The 23,012-nt window shown below is 41.2% G+C and overlaps 1 protein-coding gene across 3 annotated transcripts in view; it reads left to right on the forward strand.

Moving 5' to 3' along the window:
- fer (fer (fps/fes related) tyrosine kinase) overlaps positions 1–23,012 on the forward strand; it is a 409,042-nt gene that overhangs the window by 209,141 nt on the left and 176,889 nt on the right. For all 3 annotated transcript variants that reach the window (XM_068029798.1, XM_068029800.1, XM_068029799.1), the window contains exons 11-12: positions 4,768–4,971; positions 11,883–12,005. In XM_068029798.1, coding sequence (XP_067885899.1) covers positions 4,768–4,971; positions 11,883–12,005 — 327 coding nt within the window. The remainder of the gene's footprint in view (positions 1–4,767; positions 4,972–11,882; positions 12,006–23,012) is intronic.

The raw sequence follows: 23,012 nt of genomic DNA on the forward strand, positions 1-23,012 counted from the left end.
GCTAATAGTTGTAGTAAAAGACAAAGCATTAGTCCAGAGAGTGTGTTAATGGCAGAATAATGAACAGCTCTGTCCAAAAGCAAAAACATGAAAGACAAATTTAAGACAGGCACATGGTTAAAAAATTAAATTTAAAAAAAATGGCAGTCATGGTCTGAAATTGTTGAATTCGATGTTGAGTCCAGAAGGCTGTAGAGTGCCTAACTGGAAAATGAGGTGCTGTTCCTCGAGCTTGCGTTACGTTTCACTGGAATACTACAACAGGCCAAGGACAGAAATGCGGGTATGCGAGCAAGGTGTTGAATTAAAATGGCAAGCAAACAGAAGCTTGGGGACATGCTTGTGGACTGAGTGTTCCGCAAAGCTGTCACCCAATCTGCGTTTGGTCTCCCCAGTGTAGAGGATACTGCATTGTGAGCAGCGAATACAGTATATTCAATTGAAAGAAGTCCAAGTAAATCACGGCTTCATCTGGAAGGATTGTTGGGACCTTGCGTGGCTAGGAGAGAGGAGATCAAAGGGCAGCTGTTATATCTCCTGCGATTGCCTGGGTAGGGGACGAGGACTTGGGTGATGGAGGAGTGGACCAGGGTGTCGCGGAGGGAACAGTCCCTTCAGACTGCTGATGGGAGGGGAGGGAAAGATGTGTTTGGTGGTAGCATCACATTTGAAAGTGGCAGAAATGGAAGATAATGATCCTTTGGATGTGGAGACTGGTGGGTGGAAAGTGAGGACAAGGGAACCCTGTCGCAGTTCTGGAAGGGAGGGGAAGGGGCGAGGGCAGAAGTGCGGGAAATGAGTCAGACATGGTCGAGGGCCCTGTGGGGGGGGGAATCGTTGGTTGAGGGGAAAGGAAGACATATCAGAAGCTCTATTGTGGAAGCTTGCATCATCAGGACAGATGTGTCGGAGATGGAGAAACTGGGAGAATGGAATGGAGTCCTTACAGGAGGCAGGGTGTGAGGCAGTGTAGTCGAGGTAGCTGTGGGAGTTGGTGGGCTTCTAATGAATATTAGTGGACAGCCTATCCCCAGAGATAGAGACAGAGAAGTTGGGAAAGGAAGTGTCAGAGATGGACCAGGTGAAAGTGCGAGAAGGGCAGAAATTGGAAGCAAAGTTGATGAGGTTTCCAGTTCGAGGCGAGAGCAGGAAACGGCACCAATACAGTCATCAGTGTTCTGGATAAAGAGTTGGGGGAGGGGACCTAAATTGGACTGGAACTCGGAATGTTCGACATACCCCATAAAAAGACAGACATAACTGGGACCCATCTGGGAACCCATTTTTTGGAGGAAGTGAGTGGAGTTGAAGGCAAAGTTGTTCAATGTGACAACAAGTTCAGCCAAGCAGAGGAAGGTGGTGCTGGATGGGGACTGGTTGGACCTCTGTTCAAGGAAGAAGCGGAGAGCCCTCAGACCATCCTGGTGGGGGATGGAGGTATAGAGAGATTCCACCCCACCAACCTCCACATCCAAAGGATCATCTGTCGTCATTTCTGCCACCTCCAATGTGAGACCACCACCAAAAACATCGTCCCCTCCCCTATCAGCATTCCGAAGGGACTGTTCCCTCCGTGAAATCCTGGTCCACTCCTCATCGCCCTGACACCTCATCCCCGTCCCACAGCACCTTCTCATGCATTTGCGGGAGGTGTACTACCTGCCCTTTTACCTCCTCTCTCCTCACCATCCAAGGCCCCAAACACTCCTTCCAGGTGAAGCAGTGATTTACTTGTACTACTTTCAATTTAATATACTGTATTCGCTGCTCATTCTGCAGTATCCTCGACATTGGGGAGTCCAAACACAGAATGGGTGACTGCTTTGCGGAACACCTCTGCTCAGTCCACAAGCATGACCCCGAGCTTCCGGGTGCTTGACATTTTAACTCACCACCCTGCTCTCACACCCACATTTCTGTCCTTGGCCTGCTGCAGTGTTCCAGTGAAACTCAACGCAAGCTCGAGGAACAGCACCTCATCCACCAGTTAGGCACTGTACAGCCTTCTGGACTGAACGTTGAGTTCAACAATTTCTGAGCTAGACTGCCATTTAAAAAAATAATTTTTACATTTTATTTTATTTTTTAAGCATGTGCCTGTCTTAAACTTGTTTTTCATGTTTTTGATTTGGACAGAGCTGTTCATTATTCTGCCATTAACACTCTCTCTGAACTAATGCTTTATCTTTTACTACAACTATTAGTACTCCCTTTGCCTTTTGTTCCATGACATCTTTAATCTCTCCTGCCCTCTGCCCTATCACACACCTTCCCTTTTGTTCTTCTCTCTGCACCCCCCCCCCCCCACCCCCCATTACCTGCTCAAAGCCAATGACATTTCTAACTTTTGCCAGATCTGTTGAAAGATCACAGACCTGAAATGTTAACTCTGTTTCTCTCTCCACAGTTACTGCTAGACCTGTTGAGTATTTCCAGCACTTTGTTTTTATTTCAGATTTCCAGCATCTGCAGTATTTTGCTTTTACATTATTCATAGAGTTTGGTTGAAGATAGTCAAGCTCATTTCCAATTTAGGACCCAACACACTATATCTGTAAATGCCAGCTTGGCTTAGTGGTAGACTTTTCATCCCTGAGTCAGAAAGATTCTGTAGTTCATATAAGAGCAGGTTCTGGTTCTGGTGTCCTGCCCAACATTTATCCTTCAACCAACACTACCAACATAGAATAACTGGTCATTTGTATTATTGTGGAACTTTGGCTGTTGTATTTGACTACGTATTACTCATGACTCTTCAATATGTAATTAACTAGCTGTAAAACTCTTTGAGATATCTTGAGGATGTGAAAGGCACTAGAAAATGCATTTTTATTATTCATCTCTTCCATCGAATACAGATGCAACACCTCGACTAATAAGGTGAAGCAGCTGAGTGTATTTGCTGAAAAGTAATATGAAATACAGGGTCAGATGTCAAAAGCTTGATGATATTAGAGTAACTCAATTAAGGTGATTGTTAAGATGGTGATGCACCTTATTTGGAACCTTAATGCGAGAAGAGCTATCGCCCCACTAAGATATGAATTTTGGCTTCCAAAGCTCTAGCTGAGAAACAAGCTATATCCTTGCTTCATCAGTTTAATTGTCTCATTCAACTGAGTAACATAGTTAACTTTGATCAGCTATATTGAAGAAATTACATTCCCATATCCTGGTAGCATAGGGATCATAAGGCAGACAATATTTAAACAGTTTTGTCTGTACTTATTCTTACAATCTTTTAATCTCATTGTGAATCAGACAGATGTTCAGCTCTGAAAAAGAAAAGTTAATTGACATTGCATTAATTACTTTTTTGGGTTGATTGAATTTATGTGCTAGCTGAGTAAAAAGGAATTTCCTCTGATCTGTTGACTTAGTAAATCTTAATTTTGTAATGACATCATTCTTAATAATGTGTATACCACTTTACCATTTAAAATAATTCATTCGTGTCTCCTTACAATCTTCTTTCCTCAAATAAAAACAAGTTCATCTCTGTGAGTCTCTTTGTAATGTAGAACCTGAAATCGACCTTGTTTTTCTTTGATCCCATCTGGTAGATTACTATTCTTCAGAAAATAAAGTGCCTGTAATTGCAGCATTAACATTGAGCTATCTAAAATTCGTCTATATGAATTCCAGGACTTTATTTTTATAGCTAGGGCACATAATTTCATGTCTGATTCTGTGAATTCCCTCTCCTGTACTTATTGAGCATTATGATTTGTTAATAAGGTGTAATTTTGTGTAGTGTCAGAGGCAGTGAAGTTACTGTCTAGATCTGGCAGAATATTTTCAGTGAATAGTTCAGTTCATATTGCATTGGCACAAATATCGCTGTGGTAGGCCAACAAAGGCGCCCACTGTTAGCTAGATTTGCCCATGCCCATTTAATGTCAATATTATAGTGTGAAATGGAAATGGCGTGATGCCCTCTACGGGACATCTGGGATCTGAGTATGCAGAACAAGCGACTGTATATATACCCAATTAGATTAACTATGAAGACTGAGAAGGAAATTGCAAATTAGATTGGTAAATTTAATGTCAAATCAGGCACAGGAAGAGATGAATAGGAAGATTGGATTATGAGAGAGAGAAAAGAGACAAAGAAAAAGTAAGATAAAATTAAAATTTTAATTTCTTTTTAAAAACAATCTCCAACAACAATTAAAACCTGAAGGAATGAGACTCCACACTTGTAATAGTTTATTTTCAATACCGGAGAGGCTCACTAGCAGTAATTAACACTTAACACATTGTGAAAGGGGTACTTAGACTTGAAATTATTTGATTTCAGTTTCTGTAGTGAGTTTACTTCATATCTGTCGTGCAAGTGCAGGAACTTCACGTCTCTCAATGCATTTGAATGGGGAGCCAGACAGCGCGATGTTGTTTTTGTGAAGCCAACGGCAGTGCAGCGCATCTCCGTCAGCAGTTTCTTAATTTCCACGTTTAAACACACACCTGCCCTTGTCTGCAGCTGCTGTGGCATTTACACGTAAATAAAAGCGAGTGCCTTTAGCTTCACTGTTATTTTGACATAATTTTTGGGCCATCGTTACCTTTGCCAATGGACACTCATTGTTTATACATTTCATATTTTCTGTGCCAACATGCATTACTGTATCTTTTTGCCCATGTTAAACTATTATTGTCCGTCCCATTTAAAGTATTCCTCTTGCATTTTTCTTTTGCTTAAACACAATGTAGCTACATATTGTTGGCACATTTTTCAAAATTAGGACAACTATTGTTTTTCAGTTCTTTGATGTGATGCCTACCAGTGAGAAGCCACTAGCAGAACAAGATTGGTATCATGGAGCAATTCCTCGCATAGAAGCGCAGGAGCTGTTGAAACTGCAAGGCGATTTCCTGGTCCGAGAAAGTCATGGCAAACCTGGTGAATACGTCCTTTCTGTTTACTCAGATGGGCAGCGCAGACATTTTATCATCCAGTATGCAGATGTAAGTATACTAATTATTGCAGTAGTTATTTGAGAAATACCAAATTTAAATTATTTCTTTTCATCTGTTGACAACTTTTTGTGCAAGTTTGACTTGAAAATGAAAACTTTTTAAAGCCATAATGCAGTATTTTGACTACTTCAGGCTTACAACAGTACTAATAAAACACCCTCATGCTTCAGGAATATTAAATTTGTCATCCGGAAGATTTGTGCATATTATATGTACCTTTTTGAAGTGTCTACGAATGTGACAAGCTGTCAAATTTATGTAATTGTGAAGATGGGCACAGAAGTTAATGTATAATCTTCTTCACAGGATTGCAATAAAGCTTTGGATTAGACTTAAAGAATTAATGGGGCAATCAGACAGTTGAAGATGCCTTTGATGCCAATGGTATCAGGACCTCCATGACTACTCCATACAGTGCCCTTATAAAAGTACTTTTCTGCAATCTCAGTTCTTTCCTCCACAAGCTCAGTTACTTCATCCAAGAATGAGTTATGATCTAGTTTTTTTGTGGTAAAGACTTTTCCATTTTGCAAGTTGTGATGGTTATCTTAAGTGATTGACTTCATAGAAATATCTTCTGGCTTTTTGCCAGTTTTCTCCCCTGCACCTGTATGCTTTGGCTTCCATTAGTTAATGTTTCATAAGTGCTGGATCCTTTCAGGTTGCTAGTCCACGTGACCATTGCTCATGTGCATGCCCAATTAGTGACTGCAGGAAGACTATTTGGTGGCAATGGGAATAGAGAGGAATGCCATAAATCCCAGTCCAAATCTGTTATCATAGAATCATAGCATGGTTACAGCACAGGAGACTGTGAAGCCCATCGAGTCGTGCCAGATCTCTGCAACAGCAGTTTAGCTAATCCCACTCTCCAGCCCTTTCCCTGTAGTCCTGCAAATCTTTTCTCTTCAAGTGGTTATCTGATTCTCTTTTGAATCTTCCTCCACCACCCTCAAAGGATCATTTGGATTCAAAAAATGTTTTCCTCATATTGCCTTATATCTGTGTCCTCTGGTTCTCAACCCTTCCACCAATGGCATTAATTTCTTTGTATCTACTCTGTCTTGGGCCCTCATGATTTTGAATACCTCTATCAAATCTCCTTTCAACCTCCTCTCAGGAGAACAATCCCAGTTTCTCCAATCTATCCACAAAACTGAAGTCCCTCATCACAGGAACCATTCTCATAATTTTTTTCTACCCTTTCTTTAAAGCCTTCACATCCTTCCTAAAGTGCGGTGCCTAGAATTTGGGACACTACTCCAATTGAGGTCATACCAGTGTTTTATACAAGTTTAATCTAACTTCCCTGCTTTTGTACTCTATGCCTCTATTTATAAAGTCGAGATCCCGTATGCCTTATTACAGACAGGTGGTAAGTGGTGTGGGTAACCGCTGCTCGCCACCTCCCAACTGACCACAACAGTGTTCTGTTAAAAATGGTGGGTTAGTCCCTGAGTGTTTTAGGGTCAAATAAACAAATAACAGGTTTTCTCGTAGGTTTAAAAAGGATAAATTTTTATTTAAACAGCAAAAACCTGAATTGTTCGCAACCTTTACTCATGCATTCACACGAATATAGAGAAAGATAGATAGAAAAAGGGTACGATGCAATTAAAGTCCAAAGTGATGTAAGAGTGTGTGGTTTACAAAAACCTGTTGAATCTTCTCAAGAGGAAAGTCTTTTCAAAGGTACAGGCCTGACTATTTGTAGTCATGAACTTGCTGAGATGCTGTAGCTTTCTGGTGGTTAAAACTTCATACCGGGGGCGATGGTCACTTTTTAAGTTCTCTGCTGCAGCAAGTTGAAGTGTAATAGCAGCAGGGCTGCTTACTTGTGCTGGACCGATCTCTCAGCCTTTGGCTGGAACTAGCTTTCTGCGGTCTTTTCTTGATCTCCCCCCTCTCTCTCTCCAGAGGGCTACCTTTTTAAGGTAAATATCTATCACATTTGAGTCTCTGTCAGGTGAAATAGGGCCCTCTCCCTGGTGTGACCCCACATTGATCCAGGATATGGAAACCATTGCTATTTTGGTGTCTGGATGGGGACCATTCTGTTACAATGATGCTACTTCACACCCATTCATCTGGGTTTGGGCAGTGGAGTCAGTCTGCCTTACAGAACCTTTGTTAGTCCCATTCCTGTAGGTAAAAGTCATTAACATGTAATGGTCTCCTTTTAATTTCAATGGGTTTTCCTCAGAGCTAATTCAGATGCATTTAATGCCTTTCCTATGCACATTGGGAACTCACACATGACTCCTTTCAGTCTGTGATTTTGCATTTTGGAACTCCAATGCACCATGCTACTGGATCACCTCACAGAGTTTGTTTATGATCTTTTCACTGGTCAGTCAATTGCGTTTTTAAAATAAATTATCTTGGCTTGCTACCTAGCAGTACATTGTCTCCAGAATGTGCACAAGCCCTGTCAAATATAGCAATGTTATTTCTCTATGAATACTTTGTCTCAAAATTGTAGTGACTTCACAAAATACATGCATTAATTTTCTGAATGAACTACAAGATAAAAATGGTTACTATAATAAGTTGTATTATGGTCATACTGGACACATTTGAGCAGTACAGACACTTTATGGAATGTTTTAAATTAGTTTGGGTATCCTGCGGCATATATCATTTGTCGCTTTTCATTACCCACTCTTTGAATTCTATTTATTGTCTCCATTTGCCAAGCAAGCAATGTATCCACCTTATTACCATTTTCATAATATGGGGCTTTCATACAGAAAAGTGTGCATGCTGTAAGTTTTATCCTTCGTATGATCAATTGGAATTTAAGATTAATTTTTTGTAGGAGATTTTCTTTGGGGCTTTGAGTTGTAATGGATCTTTGTTTTTAGTGCTATTGTTTGTTCTTGGATTTTGTCAATTTCCCCCTTTCCTCTTGTGAAAACTGCTTTGCTTTATTGTTCTAATAAAATAGCCTCGATAATGTACCTGGAGAATATCCTATCTGTGTCTCGAGATTGAATTGTTATTTGTGTTTGATTCATGCACACGCGGTGGTGTTAAAACCTTTGGCACTTCACAAAATTCTGCTTTTTTTGTTGCACCTAATTGAATTCAAACACTGTTGAGTTGAATGATAGAAGCAAACCCTTCTATGCACATGCATAACACCCAATTGCCTGCATTCTGCCCATTTCTAATCTAATCTAATCTAACATTTTGAAATTGAGAGTTAAGGTATAGTGTAGGTCTGTTGTCAGAGTCTGCAAAGGTTCATGAGAATTAAATAAGTTGTCCGCAGAAGTTGAATCTGACATTCTCTTGGTCACTCATCCTTTCACAACAAACAACTACTTCCTTTGATAGAAATTATTTTTTCCAGTAAAGTTGTAGAAGGATGGATCTTATAAATTGGGTAATAAATGAATGTTGGTAAACTAAACATGGTTTTTAATTTTTTCCACAAAATGAAATAAGTCTGTGTTAGTGGCAGAGCTTTTATGCAAAGTTGCTTTTATTTTTGTAACCTACCAAGCATAACTTCCCTACCTAACTTCCTCTTGTAGCCAAGACATCTTCGACCTTCTTGAAATTTAGCAATGTTGTATTTTTGCTTCTTGTAAGTGCAGAAGTTATTTTTCCTTCATAATTTGATTGTCCATTCTCCTACTATTCCATGTGACTGCAAAGCTTAATTTGATATTGGTAGAATCTCTTTATTCTGTCAGGATTGTTAAGCATTTAAATGCTGGAAATCTGATTTAAGAATAGAAAATGCTTTCGGTACGCAGCACATGTGTTGTCATCACCCTGAATATTATCCTGAGTTTTCCTTCTTCAGATGCCAGCAGTCTGCCATATATTACCACCATTTTCTGTTCTCATTCTATTGGGATTATTATTTGGTTTAAACAATTAGTTGGAGGTTAAGAATATGATAGTGAATAAAAGAGTAAGAAAGTTTCTTCCTTTCTTCCCAGGCTTTTTTATATTCTCCATTGTAATCTCTTCACTTGTTTGGATAGAATACTAATACTAATTTAGCATTAATAGCTGTTTGTGGCAAAGTAATGTACTTTGATAAAAGGGTTGCTTCTCATCTCCCTCTGTGTATCTGGTGCTTATTTTGACATTGTGGCCTCTTGTCTTCTATTAACCTACGTGTGGAAATAAGTTCTCTATTTATCTTATTCCTGTTTTTACATTGAACACCTATATCAAATTTTATTTTAGTTTTTTTTAGTTTGGTTAGTTTGTTTCTACTGTGCCTACCCACTGTTTCTGTTTTTTTTTAAAATGTTTTAATGTTTGTGCCTGGAGTGCTTTGTGCTTTACAGTCAATTCACACCCTCTCTGTACTAATGCTTTGTCTTTCAGCACACTATTAACATACCGTTTGCCTTTGTTCCATGATTTTCTGGTCAGTTATTCTCTGTGACCTTGTCCTATCAACACCTCTTTTGTTATCTCTTGCCTCAACCCCTGCTTTACTTGCTTAAAACCTTCTACATTTCTAATATTTGTCCATTCTGAAGAAGGGTCTCTTACCTGAAACGTTAACTCTGCTTCTCTCTCCACAGATGCTGCTAGACCTGCTGAGTATTTCCAGCATTTTTTGTTTTTATTTCAAATTTCCCCTCCATTTTGTCAGTTAAAGAGAATACTTCCCTAGTTACTCTAGGTTTTCTATGTACCATGGACATCTAGTCCATGATATTGCTCTTGCTTTCTGCAGAACTATTATAGAAGTGTAGAATTCTACAGCACAAAAGGAAACAATTCTGCCCATTGGTCTCTTGAGCTATCTACCTAGTCTTCTTGTTCCTTTTCCCGTTCCCCATACCCTTTTGTATTTTTTTCATATTTTGTTCATAATTTTGAACAGCTTTTTCAGACTTTCTTTGCTCTAGTGAAAATAGCTCCACTTCGTCTTGGTTGGCCTCATAAGTAAAACCACTCGTCCCTCGAAACATTCTGATAAATCTGTTCCGCACCATCTCCATGGCCTTATTAAATAAAGTAGGTCACCTGAAATTGGGTGTAACCTAACTGCAACTGAACCATAGTGTTGTTTAGTGTCTTCATGACTTCTGTGATTTTGATGTTCAATTCCTTTTAATATAAACATAGAACCTCATTTGTCTTTAATGGCATTTCTTTTTACCTCTCCAACCACTTCTAAGGCTTTATGTATGTGCACACCTAGATCCACTTACCCTTTTGATGCGTTAAGAAATTTACCATTTAAGATATGTTTCTATTTTAGAATTCCTTGTTCACACAATGAATTACCTCAAATTTTTATGGTAAACTGCAACTTCCAGTTATCTGCCCATTGACTTAGCATGTTTATATCCTTCTGCAATCTCCTCCATTATTCCTTCCACATTTGCTGCATCTCCCAGTTTTGCACCATCAGTAAACTTTGATATACCTAAAATAAAAACAAATAAGGTTGGCAACACTCAGCAGGCCGGGCTGCATCTATGGAGAGCAAAACAGTTAACAGAGTGAATTCTGATGTGGGTTGGAGTCGGGTGAAATGTTCAAATTATTTTTAAAAATGTCTCAAACTTGCTCCAACCCTTCTCCAAGACCAAACCTACCGCTGCCCCTCCCCCCCCTCCCCAACTTCGGGATTTAACAGAGATGGGACATGGGGCAGGTAGCCAACCTCTTCCTCCGAGGTGGGCTGGCAATTTAAGTATTTATATGTGGCTTGCAGCCTCTGACTTAACTTGTTTTGCAGGTTTAACCCTGGCCTGCCAGACTTCCCAGGCCTTGGAAAACCTGGCAGCTTAAGGAGGCGAGGACAGCTTTGGGCAGAAGTTAATTGCGTTTACAAGACTGCTTTGTAGGCCAGGAGGAGAAGACATGATTCCTCTTGGACCCTAAGTTTACCACCTTCCTTAATTGGATTGGACCCCTCATCCTCCATCAGACCTCCAAATACAAAGAACCCCTGGGGTCAGGGATCAAAGCGCTACCCCCACCATGCTCCTAGTAGTAGCTATAGGCTCCTTACCTGCAGCTGCCTCTGGAGTGTTCCCCGCATGACTAGCAGCCAAGCCTGCCAATCAGGCTGACTTCCAGGAAGGGGATCCCAACAAAGAAAGAAGCTGTATGCCGTGGAGTTAAAACTCCACAACATGTGGGGAAATTTGCATTTTTAGGTTCCTTATTTGGAATTCCACTTCTCTTGTCTATGCAATCCACCTTTACCAGGCTACCTTTAATCGGATGCTGTCTGACCTGCTGAGTGTTTCCAGCATTTTCTGTTTTTATTTCAGATTTCCAGCATCTGCAGTATTTTGCTTTTGATATGTACCCATTTGTGTTAACAGTAGTCGAACCCTAAGTAATATTGTCACAGATTAATCAGCATTGAGGACAGCTTAGAATCTAGGAGCACTGGAGTGCGGGGGTGGTTGGTGGTGGGGGTCTCAGGATTTACCAGTATTTTGAGGGGAGTTTTGAGATCTGGATAGACTGGTAGCTGCACCCATCCAGGTAAGTGTTGAGTGTTCTATCTCAATCCTGACTTTACGTTGTAGATGGTGAAAAGACTTTGAGGGGAAAGGAGGCGAACCGTTCGTCAGTGAGGACAAGACTCTGCCCTATCGTTGTAGCCATGGTGTTGACATGTGGCTGGCCCAGTTCAGCTTCTAGTCAGTGATGGCCCTCACCCCTCCTCCCCGACCCCAAAGTTGTTGTTGATGGGGGAATGCTGTTGATGAAAAGAAATGTCTGGTTTTGCTCTTCTTTAGCTGGTCATTACTGGTCACTTGTGTACTGCCACTTATCAGCCCAGTTTTAAGTAGCTGTTGCTGTAGACTGCTAGAATGTTTATTATCAGATTTGGCCTGCTAAATATTTTCTTAAATTGATCAGTGGTTTCACGTATTTTGTTTTAATATTTTACACAGAATCAATATCGATTTGAAGGTACTGGATTTCCCACAATCCCTCAGCTTATGGAACATCATTACACGACAAAGCAAGTGATCACAAAAAAATCAGGAGTGGTCCTATTGAATCCTGTTGTTAAGGTAGGAACAGTCAAATGACTGGATTTTAATATTTTACTGTTAAATCACTGGTATCTAGGTGAATTAGCTGACTCACTTCAGGCAGCATTCACAGATGTGCAAAATTTACAGATCAGTCTGTACAGTGGGCGGCACAATGGCGCAGTGGTTAGCACCGCAGCCTCACAGCTCCAGGGACCCGGGTTCGATTCTGGGTACTGCCTGTGCGGAGTTTGCAAGTTCTCCCTGTGTCTGCGTGGGTTTCCTCCGGGTGCTCCGGTTTCCTCCCACATGCCAAAGACTTGCAGGTTGATAGGTTAATTGGCCATTATAAATTGCCCCTAGTATAGGTAGGTGGTAGGGAAATATATAGGGACAGGTGGGGATGTGATAGGAATATGGGATTAGTGTAGGATTAGTATAAATGGGTGGTTGATGGTCGGCACAGACTCGGTGGGCCGAAGGGCCTGTTTCAGTGCTGTATCTCTAAACTAAACTAAGTCAACGTTTTGCTGTTTTAATTGCCAAATGTTCTAATCCCACCTGGTGGTTGCTGTTGAAACAATTTCCTTTTTATTTGTTTGCAAATCCATTCCTATCTTTCCTAGAACTCCATGTTTGATTCCCTCCAACCACGTTTCCGCCCTTGCCACGATACTGAAACAGCTCTTGTCAAAGTCACAAGTGACATCCTATGTGACTGTGACAAAGGTAAACTTTCTCTCCTTCTCCTTCTCCTTCTCAACCTGTCTGCAGTCCTTGACATACCTCCTCCAATGCTTCTCCACTGTCGTCCAACTGGGTGGGACTGCACTCACCTGGTTCCTTGCTTATCTATTTAATCATAGCCAGAGGATTACTGCCAATGGCTTCTCCTCCTGCTCCAGCACCATTACCTCTGGTGTCCCGCAAGGATTTATCCTTGGCTCCCTCCTATTTCTCATCTACATGCTGCTCCTCGGTGACATCATCCGAAAGACGCACAGCTGTACCTCACCACCACCTCTCTCAATTGCCCCATTGAGGCAAAATTATCAAACTCCTTATTCAAAATCCAGTACTGGATGAGCAGAAATTTCCACCAATTAAATATTGAAGCCATTGTTTTCGTTCCCCTCTCCAAATTCTGTTCCCGAGCTGTTAACTCCATCCTTTTCCCTGGCAACAGTATGGGATTAAACCAGTCTGTTCGCAACCTTGGTAGCACATTTGATCTCGAGGTGAGCTTCCGACCTCATATTCTTACCGTCACAATGACCAATTATTTCCACCTCCATAACATTGCTCGACTTTGCCCCGTCTTAGCTTATCTGCTGAAATCCTCATTCATGCTTTTATTATCTCTAGACTTGACTATTTCAACGCACTCATGGCTGGTCTCCCACATTCTACACTCCATAAACGTGAAGTTATCCAAAATTTTGCTGCCTGTGTCTTAACTCTCACCAAGTCTCATTCACCTATCACCCCTGTGCTCGCTGATGGTGCAGCAATGTCTTGATTTTAAAACTCTCATCCTTATTTTCAAATCCCTCCATGGTCTTGCTTCTCCCTCTCTCTGTACTTTCCTCCAGCTCCACAACCCTCTTAGATATCTGCACTCCTCTAATTCTGGCCTCTTGAGCATCCTCGAATTCAGTCGCTCTATCATTGGTGACTGCGCCTTCGGTTGTCTAGGCCCTAAGATTTGGAATACCCTCCCTACACCTCTCCATCTCTCTACTTCACTTCCTCCTTTAAGACGCTCCTCAAGACTTCTTTGACTAAGCTTTTGGTCATCTGACCTAACAGGTGGAATTTTATGGACTGTGCAAGAGCAGATTTGGTGGCGTGCAGGGTGATATAATTAGGCATGAGGTGTTTTTTCGGAATCCCGATGGGATATTTTAGATGAATTAAGTTGGCGGCAGGTTTATGGCATCCCAGGCCTCCCCCAGCACGGTGGTGGATTGCAGCTTTGCATTCATTTAAATAACACGAATTCTCAAGACCATACACATGGTTCCTATTTAGTCGTACCTGCCAGATTAAGTGAATGGTGAGCAATATTCCTATACCACTGGGTTCACGGTTGTTTCGCTGTGGTGTGCAGCAGTGGGATTTGTGTAGTTGAGTCTCAGGACTGTGCTCTTCTCTCTTTAACTGATCCGCTAACCAACACCAGCATTGGAATGGATGTTTGCCTCTCGGCCAGCATTGTGATGGATGTTTCCCTCCATGTCAGCATTGGAATGAATGTTTGCCTCCAGGCTCGGCACCAGCAATGGTGAATCTTCTTGGGATGGCAGCGAAGGCATGGTCGGGGGCTACATGGAGGAGCAGGGGAGGGTGGTCGGGGAGAGAAGGGTGAAGCGATCGGGTGCATGGAGGAAAAGGGGAGGGTAGTCAGGGAGGGAAGGGTGGAGCGATCAGGTGCATGGAGGAGCAGGGGAGGGAAGCAGGGGCGATCAGGTGCATGGAGTGGTAGTCGGGAAAGGAATGGTGGTGCCCTGAATTTCACGTGCACCATTTTCTCCAATGATAATGGAAACCAGACGCTCAAGGAGAGTGGGAGGAGGCAAACGATAGTGGATGTGTCTTCTACCTGGTTGCAATTTGAAGGCAGTTATAAAGGAGCTGTTCATTGTCTCGATGTTCAGCTCAATGTCAACAGAGGGATGAATTGCCACACTCTACTTATTTATTGTTCTGAAAAGCTGCAGTGACATGGGTCTCATATACCGAATTTGTCTAGTACCATGGGAAGAAGAACAAAGAGAGAGACTAAGGAGGGCTCTTTGCCCTCAACTCATGATGTGTGAACTTCAGCAACAAGCAGAACAGGAAGGTGAGGATGCTGTGAATGATAACATCCAGGAACGGCATTATCGAAGACGGGCATTGGCACATCATCACATCCTCAGGACAAGGACAGATTACCTACAAATGTCAGGGAGGCAATGTCAAAGATGCCTAAGGATGTCACATGAAATGGTCACAGAAATCTGTAAGATCCTGTGGCATGACCTGCAACTGCTTGGCTTCAGTGGGAATCCCCTGCCAACTGCCCTCAAGGTGACTGCTGCAATCAATTTTATTTTGCTAGCGGCTCTTTCCAGGGTTCCATGGGCGACATATATGGCATCTCGCAGTCTGCGACCCACAGGTGCATCAAAGAGGTGACCAATGCCCTTTTCAACATACCAGTAGACTGTAGACGACGACAGCCAAGCAGCAAGTTCTGTGGCCTTCGGCGCCATCCCTGGGTTCCTTTTAGTGCAAAGAGTGATCAACAGTACTTGTGGCCATTAGAGCTCCCTGGGATCAGCCTGCTATATTTGTCGATGGCGAAGGCTTCCATTCTTCAAACGTGCAACTGGTTTGCGACCACAGGAGAAGAATCATGCATGTTTATGCATGCTTCCCAGGGAACTGTCGTAACTCAAACATTTTGAGGAACTCCCAGCAGTTTTCGAGGAACCAGCCGAAGTGGATGGATGGATTCTGGGTGACAAGTGTTACCCCCTTTGTACATGGTTGATGACACCAGTACGTCATCCCCAAAGCACTACTGAAGAGAAGTACAATGCTGCACGTGCATCCACCAGAACCATCATTAAACACACCATTGGCATGCTGAAAATGCGATTCCGTTGCCTTGACCGGTCTGGAAGGGCTCTTCAGTATGCGCCACAGAGGGTGTTATGAATAATTGTTGTCTGCTGTGCCTTGCACAACCTTGCAATTAGACGCGGCAACATTCTGCAGGCAGAGGAACACGAGGAACACCAGTCCTCCTCAGATGAGGATGACTATGAAGAGGGTGAGGAGGAGGACAGCAATGACAACAATGCCATCATCGATATGAGGGCCATGGAGAAACATGCAAGGGACATCAGGGAGAACCTAATTTAGGCACATTTCAGCCAACAATAAGGAACTTTGGGAGGAGAAACATAACAGTTCCCCTCACTTTTGCATGAGGTCTTGTTCATCGCTGCAATCTTAACAAAGTTTGTTGCACTTTAATGTGATTGACATTTGAAATCATCTTTGGGCTAAGATGAATACTACTACACGCTGCTGCAAGCGGTGTTATGACTGTAGAAAACAAAAGTAAGGCATGACAGTATTGGACAAAGTTAATAATCATCAACAGGAAAATAGCCATCATTGAAGAGTGAAGGCTCAAATTCCAATGAGAAATGGACACTGGACATTTCCTGAGTTGCTTTGCAAACATCATTGCGTTTCTGCCATAGGTCTCCAAAAGACATCTTTGTATCAATCTGCAACCAAACAAAACATTACTGAGTGTGGATCAAATTTTACATGAAATAAAAATGTATTAATAAAACTTCCCATTCTCACAATGTGTACATCACCCGTGCCGCCTATGTGCTCAAAACTGTTTCAATTAACTTTTTCTCCCACAACGTCTAGGTGCTACTCCCACATTAGCAGCGAGGTGGAGACAGTCTGCTCAGTCTGCTGCCCCGTTGCTGTGGATGATAGTGGCGGGCATCCTCTGGAGAGAAGCTAAATGATTACTTTGTGTCTGTCTTCACTGAGAAAGATGCAAGAAATCGCCCAGAATTAGAGATCCAAGGAACGAGGAAGAATGAGGAATTGAAGGAAATTAGTATTAGTAAGAAGGTTGTTTTGAAGAAATTAATGGGGCTGAAGGTTAATAAGTCTCCGGGACCTGATATTCTACATCCCAGAGTGTTCATAGAGGTAGCTGTGGAGATAGTGGATGCATTGGTGATCATCTTCCAAAATTCTATAGATTCTGGGAACAGTTCCTGCGGATTGGAAGGTCGCAAATGTCACCCCACTATTTAAGAAGGGAGGGAGAGTGAAAACAGGGAATTATAGACTTGTTAACCTTACATCAGTCGTTGAGAAAATGCTAGAATCTATTCTAAAGGATGTGATATATGGACACTTGGATAATAATGATCTGATTGGGCATAGTCAACATGGATTTAAGAATGGGAAATCATTTGACAAACCTGTTGGAGTTTTTTTGAGGATGTTACTAACAGAATTGATAAGGGGTAGTTGGTGGACATAGTATACTTGGATTTTTAGAATGCTTTTGATAAAGTCTCCCCACAGGAGATTGGTTTGCAGAATTAAAGCACATGGGATAGGAGGTAACATACTGGCATGGATTAACGATTGGCTAACAGGCAGAAAACAGAGAGTAGGAATATAGGGGTCATTCTCACGTTGGCAGGCTGACTAGTGGGGTACCACAAGGATCCGTACTTGGGCCCCAGCTGTTGACCGTATATATCAATGATTTGGATATGGGGACCAAATGTAATATTTCCAAATTCGCAGATGACATAAAACTAGGTGGGAATGTGTGTTGTGAGGAAGATGCAAAGTGGCTTCAAGGGGATTTGAACAGGCTAACTGAGTGGGCAAGAACATGGCAGATGGAATATAATGTGGAAAAATGTGAGGTTATCCACTTTGGTAGGAGGAATAGATGTGCAGAGTATTTCTTAAATGATAAGAGATTAGAAAGTGTAGATGTACAAAGGGACCTGGGTGTCCTTGTCAATAAGTCACTGAAAGCTAACATGCAGGTGCAGCAAGCAAATAGGAAGGCTAATGGTATGATAGCCTTTATTGCACGAGGATCTGAGTACAGGAGTAGTGAAGTCTTGCTTCAATTGTATACAACCTTGGTTAGACCGCACCTGGAGTATTGTGTGCAGTTTTGGTCCTCTTACCTTAGGAAGGATATTATTGCCATAGAGGGAGGGCGGCGAAGGTTCACCAGACTTGTTCCCGGGATGGCGGGACTGTCCTATGAAGAGAGATTGGGGAAACTGGGCCTGTATTCTCTAGAGTTTCGACGAATGAGAGGTGATCTCATTGAAACCTGCAAATTTCTTTGTAGGGATAGACAGGGTAGCTGCAGGTAAGATGTTTCCCCTGGTTGAGGAGTCTAGAACCAGGGGACACAATTTCAAAATAAGGGGGAAGCCACTTAGAACTGAGATGAGGAGAAATTTCTTTACTCAGAGGGTTGTGAATCTTTGAAATTCTCTACCCCAGAGGGTTGTGGAAGCTCAGTCATTGAGTATGTTTAAAGCAGAGATTAACAGATTTCTAAATACAAATGACAGAAAGGGATATGAGAATAGTGCGGGAAAAAGGCATGATCATATTGAATGGTGGAGCAGGTTCGATGGGCTGAATGGCCTACTCCTGCTCCTATGTTCCTACGGCAATGTAATAATCGTGGGGGCATTTATAGACTGGACAAATCAAATTAACAGAAGTAGTTTGGAGGATGAGTTCAGGGAATGTGTTCAAGACAGTTTCGTGGAACCAACCAGGGAAGAGGCAGTTTTAGTTTTTTTTTCAATAATAAGGCAGAGTTAATCATAATAAAGGATCCTATGGGGAGGGGTGATCATAATAAAATAGAATTTCATATTGGGTCAAGAGTGATGTGTATAAGTCCAAAACTAGAGTCTTAAATAAAGACAATTACATAGGTATGAGGGGTGGCACTGCATTAAAATGAGAGTCTTCTAATATTGACAAGAAGGGCAACAAGCCTGAGGATTGAGAGTGTTTTAGAAACCAGCAAAGGATGACCAAGAAGTTAATAAAGAGGGAGAAAATAGAATGCGTGAGTAAACTGGCAAGAATTTTAAGAGTTTCTACAAGTATGTAAAAAGGAAGAGGGTAGTAAAGTAAGCATGGGTCCCTTAGAGGCAGAGACAGGAGAAATTATAATGGGCAACAAAGAAATGGCCAAGACATTAAACAAATTTTGTGCCTTTCTTCACAGTGGAAGACACAAATTGCATAGCAAAAATAGAGTGTAACCAAGGATCTAATGAGTGAGGAACTTAAGGTGATTAATATTAGTAAAGAAAAAATACTGGAGAAATTAATGGGACTAAAAGGCAACAAGTCCTCTGGGCCTGACGTCCTAGAGGTCTAAAAGAGGTGACGACAGAAATTCTGGAAGCACTGGCTGCGATCTTCCAGAATTTCTTAGATTCTGGAATGGTCCCAGTGGATTGGAAGGTAGCAACTGTAACATTGATATTCAAGAAAGGAGGGAAAAAGAAAATAGGAAACCACGGATCAGTTAGTCTAACATCTGTCATTGGGAAAATGCTGGAATCCATTATTAAGGATGTGTTAACAGGGTACTTAGAGAATCATAATATGATGAGGTAGAGTCTATGTGGCTTTATGAAAGGGGAAATCATGTTTGTCAAATCGATTTGAATTTTTTGACGGTGTAACAAGTTGGGTATATAAGAGAGAATCAGTTGATGTAGTATATCTGGATTTTCAGAAGGCATTTGATAAGATGTACCACAAAAGGTTGTTGCATAAGAAGAGCTCATAAGGTATGGGATAATATATGAGCAAGGATAGAGGATTGATTTAAGGACAGAAAACAGTGAGAAGGAGTAATGGGTCATTTTCCGGTTGGCGGGGTGCTGCAAGGATTAGTGATGGGGCTTCAGCTATTTACAATCTATATTAATGACTCAGATGATAGGACCAAGTGTAATGTACTCAGGTTTGCGAATGATACAAAGCTAGGTGGAAAAGTAATCTGTAAGGATGACACAGAGTCTGTATAGGGATATAGTTAGGTTAAGTGAATGGGCAAGAAGATGGCAGATGGAATATACTGTAGGGCAGTGTGAGGTTTTTCACTTTGGTAGGAAAAATTTAAAAAAAATGTTTTTTAGATGGTGAGAAACTATTAAGTGTTGGTGTTTAGAGGGATTTTGGTGTCTTTGTAAACAAAATACGCAAAGTTAACATGTAGTTAGGAAGGCAAATTCTATGTTGACCTTTATTGCAAAGGGGTTGGAGTACCAGTGTAAGAAATCTTGCTGCAAACCACACTGGAGTACTGTGTACAGTTTCGTCTCTGTACCTAGTGAAAGGATATACTTGCTTTAGACAGTGTTCTGTGGGGGTTCACTAGATTTATTGTTGGGATGAGTGGATTGACCTATGAGGAGAGATTGAATAGAACTGACCTGTAGTTTCTGGTGAAGAATAAGAGGTGATCTTAGTGAAACATCGAAGATTCTTAGCGGGCTTGTCAGGGTAGCTGCTAAAAGAGGCTGTTTCCCCTGGCTGGAGAGTCTAGAATTAGCTGGTCATAGTCTCAGGATAAGGGCTCAGCCATTTAGGACTGAGATGAGGAAGAATTTCTTTACTTAGAGGGTTGTGAACTTTTGGAATTCTCCACCCCAGAGGGCTGTGGATGCTTCTTGTGAGTATATTCACAGTTGAAAACAATAAATGTTTGGTGACTAAGGGAATCGAGGGATATGGGGAGCAGGCAGGAAAGGGGAGTTGAGGTCGAAGATCAGCCATGATCTTAGTGAATGGCAGAGCAGGCTCAAAGGGTCTCCTCATGCTCCTATTTCTTATATTCTTATATGCTGGTGAATAGAATACTAGGCTATCAGATAATACAGGATTTCTGTATGCATTGAATAATCTGGTTTGCAAAATAAGTGCACCAGAGTTCCCTTCCAAATTTCGATTCTGCCTTAGATATTCTCTCTGGTTCAGTAGCATTGGTTATTCCTGTAACTAAGCCCCACATGCTAGCATGCTGCCCCACCCCCCACCTCCATTCCGCTTTTGCAATTAGCTTTCAGGTAATCTTCAACAGCATTCCAATTCCCTAAGATAGAAATCTTTGCATCTGCAGCAGGATAATGACCCCCCTATTGTAGCTAACAGCTTCAAGGGTTACTCATTGACTTTGGGGTGAGCATACCAATTTCTTCTTTGTCCCAGTGGCTGCAGCATGTGGCTGTAAAGTGACTTTTAAAATTTTGTAAGTTTGTTTTAATTTAGAAGCAGCATGGTTATCAAATCCAAATCTGTCCCACGAAAAAATGGTCAAAATCCTGAAAGGTAATATGCCTCTGGCAAATTCACTTTTCGTTCATTAGGTGTTCGTACTCGGTGTCACGAGCAATGGGCCACAAGAGTGCCTTTAATTTATATAAATCTACTGAATAATACCAGGCAATATTTAGCAAGTTAACTCAGTTGCAGTGTTTTTTTTAGGTTCTTTTCAATTGTTGGCAGTATATAGGAATACGGACCGATGAACATTCTGGTATAAGGTCAGGACCCTGCCCTTCAAAGGAAATTCTATCTTTGTCTACTTGGAGTATAATGAGATAAACTAGAAATTGCTGTTGGTGAGATGAATCGAAGAATGATTAACATGTTTGTATGGCGTTCCTTTGTTTGGAATTTAAACACAGACTTTCTTCTATTTATTGAAAATTAGTTAATACCTTCCCTGGAGTGACAGATAGAAGTTTGTCATACGAATGTTTATCCATTGATGACAACTGTAATTGTTGGTAGATGTGCTTAAGTTTTTTTAATTTAATAATTTAGTTGGAATGTAACTCCATTGGTATCTAAATATATTTATCATTGCCTCTGAAAAGGACTCATTATTTAGCTGTTTTCCACAGGTGAGCTTTAAAAGGAAACTGGCCTAATGATTTTGTGGTTACAGGGCAACACTGGTTTAATTTATTTGATTTTATTATCAGAATTATAGTCTTAATTGGCTTCAATATATAATTAATGAGGCATAATAGTTTGGTGTTAAATAGCATGGGAGTGAGTAATGGCAGAAGAATACTCCATTATAATCTGTTTTGTTTTCAAAAAAAACAAAAATTACATATAGCTGGATTAACTTCACTCTTCATAACCTTTCAGAAGGTATATTAACATTTATTTTGAACATTGCTACACACAATAAAATGGTACTGCAGTTTACATGGCTGCAGTTTTGTTGGCATGTTTATATTTTGGTGCTTCTGGTTGATATGCTCCTAATATTAAAAAAACAACTTGGGTTGGATTTTTGGGGTTCAGAAGAATATAATTGCACATGTGTGACATTATAGTCTACTGATAATTCAGAGTTGATTATTGCTCGGAAAAGATTCAAGCTACACAAAAAATCAAGCAATTCAAAAATAAGAGCACAGAAAGTGGTTTTTGAACAATTTCAATTCACATTAACCAAGTTTGAATTAAATCAAGTAGGCTGTGTATGGAAGATAATAGCCCCAAATTGCTGGGAACTCACATAGAAATTACTCCGAAATTTACACTGGTTTCTGTGCCGATTTTCCAAACAGGAACTTGCACCCAAGTTTCCTGTGAAGCTCATTTGTTTATGCCGGAATGTAAAATCCAGTGTAAAACGAGCATAAATGCAGCACCACCAATATGTGTAATAGTGAGTGGGCTGCTGTCTTCTGACATGGTGCCTTACTCTCAGACTCGCTTGTCTCAGCTGCTCCTCTTCCTTTACCATTATTTTACAGATTGTGAAGGCGATTCCAGCTACTTTAGCCTTCATGACCACATCAAGGAAGCTGGAGTTTGATCAATTTTTGTGCACTGTGACTGACAGCACTTTAGCTAGGTATAGTGCGGGTCTCATTCAGAAAAATTCCAAAAAAGCATGAAGAAAATTGCTATCGATCTGCAGAAAACTCAGTTACACCAGTATCAGGTGACTGGACTGTGCTGCACCTAAATTTGTGGGTGCAATTCTATGCCAGTGCATTATGTGCATAAAGAAACTCACTAAACTTGTCTTTTGAATGAGGACGGAGCTCTGTAAATTCATTCAGCAGCTTTCTGCAGATGTATCTCACAAGCGCTGCAAATGATTGAGAAAATTCATATCTACAATGATTCAGTGTAAAAATGGGAATAAATGAGCTCCAAGTGAGTATTCTTGGGGGAAAAAATGGCACAATACCACTTTTGTGCTATAGTAATGCTGAAACGTACCGGGCCAGTATGTCTGGTTCAATTTCTAGCATTATTGTTATGCTCACAAACTTTGCCAGCAGTTATTTTGATGCAAGTATTCTAAAATCATTAGTCGCTGCCTCTAAAATTGAGACTCTCTGTCAGACACCCTCTGAGACTCATGCTCTCACACACACAGTCTGAGGCCCACCCTCTCTCTCTCTCAGA

This window comes from Heterodontus francisci, chromosome 4 (assembly GCF_036365525.1).
Source record: "Heterodontus francisci isolate sHetFra1 chromosome 4, sHetFra1.hap1, whole genome shotgun sequence".
NCBI lineage: Eukaryota > Metazoa > Chordata > Chondrichthyes > Heterodontiformes > Heterodontidae > Heterodontus > Heterodontus francisci.